This window comes from Myotis brandtii, unplaced genomic scaffold (genome assembly GCF_000412655.1).
Source record: "Myotis brandtii unplaced genomic scaffold, ASM41265v1 scaffold9606, whole genome shotgun sequence".
Taxonomy (NCBI): Eukaryota; Metazoa; Chordata; class Mammalia; order Chiroptera; family Vespertilionidae; genus Myotis; species Myotis brandtii.
The window spans coordinates 7018-13743 of record NW_005371976.1 but is presented as its reverse complement, the minus strand read 5'-3'; the positions used below and the strand labels follow the sequence as shown (position 1 = coordinate 13743).

General features: G+C 54.7%; 1 protein-coding gene across 1 annotated transcript in view; it reads right to left on the bottom strand.

The window, feature by feature from the left end:
• Positions 1–6363: 6363 nt before the first annotated feature.
• Positions 6364–6726, bottom strand: part of LOC102256388 (HRAS-like suppressor 2) — a gene marked incomplete at its 5' end in the record, with an annotated part of 7047 nt that continues 6684 nt past the window's right edge. Inside the window, one exon of the mRNA XM_005886199.2 lies at positions 6364–6506. Coding sequence (XP_005886261.2) covers positions 6393–6506 — 114 coding nt within the window. The remainder of the gene's footprint in view (positions 6507–6726) is intronic.

Here is a 6726-nt window from a genome sequence, read left to right as displayed (position 1 = left end):
AATGCCACCCTGGGAACCCTCATTGGGTTCCCCCTGGGCGGGGCTTGTGCTCACTGCACATCCCTGTCCCTTGGGGGCATCTCAGTGGTCCCTCAGGTCCTGACCCAGCAGGGAAAGAGGTCCGTGGGCCCCAGGGAAGCTGGGCTGGGGCCACATTGGACGCTCTCCAGCTCCAGCCCGTTAGCTGGGCGCGCAGACAGATTTCCCTAAACCAGCAGCGTCTCTGGGGGTCCCGGTCTCAGGAAGGGACTGCCTCTCAGTGCTGTGTCCTGTTGCTCAGAGGATGTCACAGAACAGGGCGTCCTGAGAGGGTTTCCTGAACACCCTCCACGGAGCAGCTCTCCCAGGTCCCACATCACAGAGAGTCTCACACAGACGCACACGAGCACCTGGAACCTTGATGGACGGCAGGGACAGCAGAAGCAGGATGACAGCCAGTCAGAGGAGCAGGCAGGCCCCACACTGTGTATCGTCCATGAGAGAAAGGTGCTGGGATGAGACCACGGGCTGGGAGCACAGGGGCTGGTGCCCTGCAGAGCAATGGCACCCACACCTCGGACAGCAAGCGTTTGTGTTCTCGCTGGACAGAAACCGTCTCACGATCAGAAGAATCTGCTTGTCACTGACCAGGTTCTGTACGCTGTCACCTACACTGACAGAGTGGAAAACTGTCAGAATGGATGGCAAATAGGAAGCGAAACCCACCTAATGCAGACGACACTTAGGAGGCTGGGAACAGGGAGCGTGAGTGTGAGGACCGGGTCCTGCTGTGTGAGTGCAGGTGGTGCTTCCTCAAGGACAGGTGCTAAGTGCAGCCTCAGCCTCGAGACTCAGCACATAAAGGGAGCCTGCTGGTTACTGTGGGTTGTTTTTATTGTTTTTTGGTGGTTTTTTTGTAATATATTTTTATTGACTTCAGAGAGGAAGAGAGAGGGAGAGATAGACATCAATGATGAGAGAGAATCATTGATCAGCTGCCTCCTGCACGCCCCCTACGGGGGATTTAGCCCATAACCCGGTCATGTGCTCTTGAGGGGAGTCCAACTTGGGACCCTTCAGTCCACAAATAGAGGCTCTATCCACTGAGCCAAACAAGCTAGGGCCGTGGTCGGCAAACTGCGGCTCGGGAGCCACATGCAGTACTTTGGCCCCTTGAGTGTGGCTCTGCCACAAAATACCATAAAATACCACGTGGGGGCGCACACGTACAGTGCGATTGAAACTTCGTGCCCATGCAGGGAAGTCGGTATTTTGTGGAAGAGCCACACTCAAGGGGCCAAAGAGCCGCATGTGGCTTGAGAGCCGCAGTTTGCCGACCACTGACAAAGGCTAGTGTGCTCTTTAGTTCCCTCCTCTTAGAGACCAAAACCCGGGCTCCAGGCTCAATGGGATTTGGACGCCACCAGCTGGAAGCGCTGTGTGGACTCTCCGTGTGGCCAGAGCTGCCAGAAAAGGCTGATGATGCCTCAGGGTCCAATATCGGTTGCTGAATGAAGATGAGAGTATTTACCATGAAATTCAGAAGGAGAATAAGTGAGGGAATACATGAAATTTGCACAGCAGAGTCTGAAACACAGTGGGAGTAGAACAACTTTGATCTCTTTCTGAAACACACAAGTGCAAAGATGAACAAATACAATTTACTACCGTTGTTTACGGTGGATAAGCTATGGACCAGCCAATAATACAGATTTGGTCAACTAGATGATGTTCATTCATATAATGGAACACAGTCGCAGCCACTAACCATCACAACATTGAGTAACATGAAAAGTATTCACAGCTCGTTAAGGAAAAGAGCAAAATCATTGAATTCTCCAATCACATTGGTGAAGAGACAGAACCAAAGCTCAATAATGTGATCCCCTGGCCCTTCTTTCCTGTCTTGTGTCTTCTCTCCCTCCCTGGCCTCCCCTGCAGTTCCTGATACTCCTGTGTCTGATTCCAGGGGAGAACTCTGAGGCTGGATCTCCCACCGCTTTAGGGGTGGTGAAAAAGGAGCTCCTTGTGGAAGTGCTGGAGTACTGCTCATATAAGGTCAACAACTATTTGGACCACCTGTACAAACCACGGCCCATAAAGGAGATCATCAAGTTTGTGAACGGGTTGGTTGGTAAGAAGATGGGGCAGCCGGATAAGAAAATGAACTGTGAGCACTTTGTCACGGATCTGAGATATGGCAATGCCCTCAGCGGGCAGGTAAGGCCCTCTGTGGGAGGCTCCCTCTCCGATGGTTGGTAAGGAGAAGGAGTACAGTATTGTGAACGGGAACTGTGAGCACTTTGTCACCTCTCTGAGATACGGCAAGGCCCGCAGCCTGCAGGTAAGGCCTTCTCTGGGGGTCTCCCTCTCCCTTCTGGAGGTCTGCTTGGGATGGGGGTGACAAGGCAGAGGCAAGAATTACCCTGAATAATTCAAAAGGGAGCTCTCAGGGTCTTGTTGGCTGGGAGTCAGGACATCTGAGAACAAATCTCACATCTGCTTTTAAACCACTCAGGGTCTTTGGACAAGGTACTTCCTCTCTAGCCTCAGTTTCCCCATGTGCAAAAGGAGGGATTTTGGAGGACCTCTGGGGTTCTGGCCACCTCTGTCCCTTTAGGATCCTTCACCTCTATGATCTACCCTAAAGGCAGCTCCTGATGCCCTGTGTGCTGTCAGGGAAAGTCTGGGCCAACCCTGGACCATGACAGGTCTCCTAAGGCCCCAGAGAGCCCTCGAGCAAGAGATGCTCAAGGTCTGTGGCCCATGTAAGAGCTCAAGAACATGTTATGTAAGATCTGGACACATCCTTACCCCTACCCGCTTTCCCCTCTTATTAAAACACAGCTAGTTAAGAGGCAGGAGCAGGATTCAATGCAAAGTGCTCCCTGCTCTTTCTGCTGAACCACAGCACCTCCAGGGCTCACAGCCCCTGTGACTGGGTGATGGGCAGCCCGGATGGAGGAGATGAGGGGAGGAGGAGCAGGATTGGGAGGGAAATTAAGGGTCTGATGCTCAGGTGGGGTGTTGAGGTGACCAGTTAGACATCCAGGTGGACCTGTTGAGTAGCAGTTGGACATGTGAGTCTGGAGTTCAGGGCTGAGGTGGGGCTGGACATAGAAGTTTCCAGGCTGCACTTGGGAACAGTACACAGAGCACGGTGATCCCTGAGGCCATGCTTTCCCATCCTCTCCCCGCAGCCCTGCCACCACCTCCCTCTGCAAAGGTGGAGCCCAGGTAGAGCCCCCTCCACAGAGCCATTCCCACTTTCACCCCAAGAGCTGTGGTCCCAGGGGCCCAGGCAGGAAGCCTCCACCCCTACCCACCTCCATCAGGACCAAATGGCCCCACCTAGGAGGCTCTCACAGAAGGATCACATCTGTACATCCTGCCAGTTGTCAGGACACATCCGGACAAGCCCAGCACTAACAATGGTCACACCTTCCGCTTCCCAGGGAAAGGGTTGTTGGGACAAGGCCAGCATCTCTGAGAGGCCAGGCCCCCAGGGAGGGCGGGAGCATGAGTGTGGCCTTCAGCCCCTGAGGCGGGAGGGACAACCTGCCTGGACTTTCTGTGGACTCTGAACCCGGGCTGCTCCCTCTCAGGCAGAAACGATCATGACTGATCCAAATAAGTACCTTGGAAATGCAGCTTGGACAGCTCTCACCTGTTCTGTCATGAAGAAGCCATTGCCCAACACCAGTGACAGCCTGAAGGGGCACAAAACCCCGCATTAGAAGCCGCTGTAGAGATGACCTCGCACAGTCCGGTCCCCCTGACCCCAGCTCTCGGGCAACCTGTCGTTCTGTCTCTCACTGTCCCTCTCTCACTGGCCGAAGGATGGACTGATTGTGCCAAGACTGAGGAATTCATACATGAACCTACATACCCTCCAGGGAGGAATTCCGCTCCTTCTGTGGCTCCTAAGCAGAACGGAAGCACCTGGGCACCTGGTGGGGACCCAGCGTTTGCTGTCGTGTGACCTGGGGAAAGCTCTGGACTCTCAGTTTTGTTTTTCTTTCATATTTTTTTCAGAGAGGAAGGGAGAAGGAGAGAGAGAAACATCAGTGATGAGAGAGGATCATTGATCGGCTGCCTCCGGCATGTCGCACAACAGGGATTAAGACGCAACCTGGGCATATGCGCTGATCGGGAATCGAACTGTGACACATGGTTCATAGGTCAACGCTCAAGCACTGAGCCACCAGGCTTGTTGTTCTTTTCTAACTCAAAGGTCAAGTCCTCACCCATCTGTGACGACCACATGGAATTAAATCATCTTCCCGTGACCAACTTGCCATGGCTCAAGCTGCCCCTCATTGAATACTGAAATGAATCACGTCCACCTAAAATTTATCTAAAAAGAAAATTGAGTCTTTTATAAAACATAACCTCTTCAGAGTATCCCTTCGCTAATACCTAGTGTGCCCTGGGTGTGGTCTCTAAAGGGGTGGGTACCCTTTCCCTCGTCTTCCTCGCCTGGCCTCTGTCACCAGTGGCCCCACTGAATGGCCACTCTCCATGGTGGCAGCACAGCCCCTCACACTCTGACTGGAGACCTGGGGCGTCCCCTCCCCTGGGCTGCACCTTCCTGGCAGGAGAAAGCTGGGGGGCCCCGATCCCCGCGGTGCACAGACACCAGGCGGGGACAAAGCTCAGGGTTCAGAAGGTTGAAAAACGAGGAGAAGGACTTGTACTTGCTGCCAAGGAGGGCCCTGCTCAGATCCCCAGGTGGAATGTCCGCCTCCGTGCGGGTCCGGGAGGATCCATGCTGGCCTCGCTCCCAGGCTCCCTCTGGGTCAGAGGGCACAGCTGCTCTGTGAGCCCAATACCCAGCGGGTGAGACAGGAGAAGGCTGTCTCGCTTCTTGGTCTAAAGCTCCCCCCATAGCCGTGGGAGACGGGGAATCCGGGGACTCGGGTCTTATGGGAGATGTGAGCTCCGGGCTCTAATTCTAGGCAGTAAATCTCCCCTGGGACCAGACCCAGGCTCCCAGCAGCTCTGGAGGGACCCAAGGGTGGTGCCAGCTCCACCCCCTCCCCTGGGTGCCCCTGGACCAGGGGTGCTAAACCATGGAGTTTGACTCACCCACAGTCCCCTCCAAGTGAAACTGCCTCTGCCTCCAGGGTCAGGTTCAAACCATGTGACGGGCCCCATCAGTCAGAACTGATTGGCTCAGTGTGCTCACCTGACCCAACATTAGCCAATCAAGAGGCTGAGCTAGGAGTAAGCTGAGCCAATCAGATTCTCTCTCAGGAACTGGAACAGGGAACCCAAGAGCTGCAGGCACTGAGGAGAGATGCTGCTGAGCTGATGCGGAAAGGAAAGCCATGGAGTGAGCTGTCAGGGGCCAGCGACGCTGGGGAGATGACGATACTAATTGTTCTAGAACCAAGAGGAGGAGAGAGTAGCAGGAGGAAAGGAGCCTCGGCCACTGGGGCTGCGTCACATTCATGGCCGAGAATCCTCAACACAATTCCCGCCGCTGAGCCCCGGCCCTGGCGGGCCAATGGGTCCTGCTCTTGCCCTCACAGGTGTGTCTCCTGCCCCTCACCCGTCCTCACCCTCCAAGAGGAAACCTGAGAAAAGCAGAGAATGGCCGGGACGCATTCAGGCGGCTGGGGAAGAGCCCGTCACTGAGCTCGGCTGCCACGGCCACACACCACCGGCTGGGGGCGCAGCACAGACACTCATTTCTCACCGTCCTGGAAGCTGACAAGTTCAAGGCGAAGGTGCTGGCAGGTGCAGTTCCTGGTGGAACCCTCTTCCTGGCTTGCAAATGGCCACCTTCTCGCTATGTCCTCACATGGAGGAGAGAGGGCTCTGGTCTGTCTTGTAAGAGCACGGATCCCATCATGTCCACCCCACACCCTCGCCACCACCTCATGACCTCCTCTGAGCCTAATGACCTCCCAGAGGCCCAGCTCCAAACACCATCATATTGGGGGTTAGGGCTGCAACATGAATTGTGGGGGAAGGGGGACACACACATTCAGTCCATGACAGAGCCCAACTGTGTCTTTAATAGCATTCGCCCCAGCCGTATTTCCCCAATTAAATCTTCCTTTGCTTTTGTAGCTCCATTAAAAGCAGCCTGAATGGCCTGGCTAATGTGGCTCAGTGGTTGAGTGTTGTTCCATGAACCAAGGTGTGTCTGGTTCAATTCCCGGAGGCTCGATCCCCAGTAAAAAGTGTGCAGGAGGCAGCCACTGATGTCTCTCTCCTATCGATTTTTCTCTCTATTCCCTGTCCCTTCCTCTCTTTCTAAAAAACAAAACAAAAAAAACATATTTTTAAAAAATTTAGTCTAAATGAGTATAAAACAGAGTGAAATCAATAAACCCAACCCACCCCCGCTGGCTAAGCAAGGCCTCTCCAGACTACCTGGGTGCCACTAGGATGATTCCTTGACGTCACTGCTCTTCCCGCTCGCGTCTGCCCCGCAGGGACCCGATGAGGGCCGCGATGACCAGGCCCACGCCGAGGAGGCCAACTGCCACTCCGCCCGCCACGACTGCTTCGGTGACCTGAAACACAAGAGATGAGGCGTCACACTCCTCATCAGGGGCCCGGCCACGGACACACCCACCAAGAATCTTCACTCAGGAGAGACCTGTGTCCCCTCCAACGGAACCACAGAAGGAACGAGTGTTTGCAGGGCAACAGGCCACCAGGAGAGCGGAGAACAGGCGGGGAGAGAACAGGTGGGAGAAGGAGCTGTGGGTGTGAGGGAGACAGCGGCCCTGT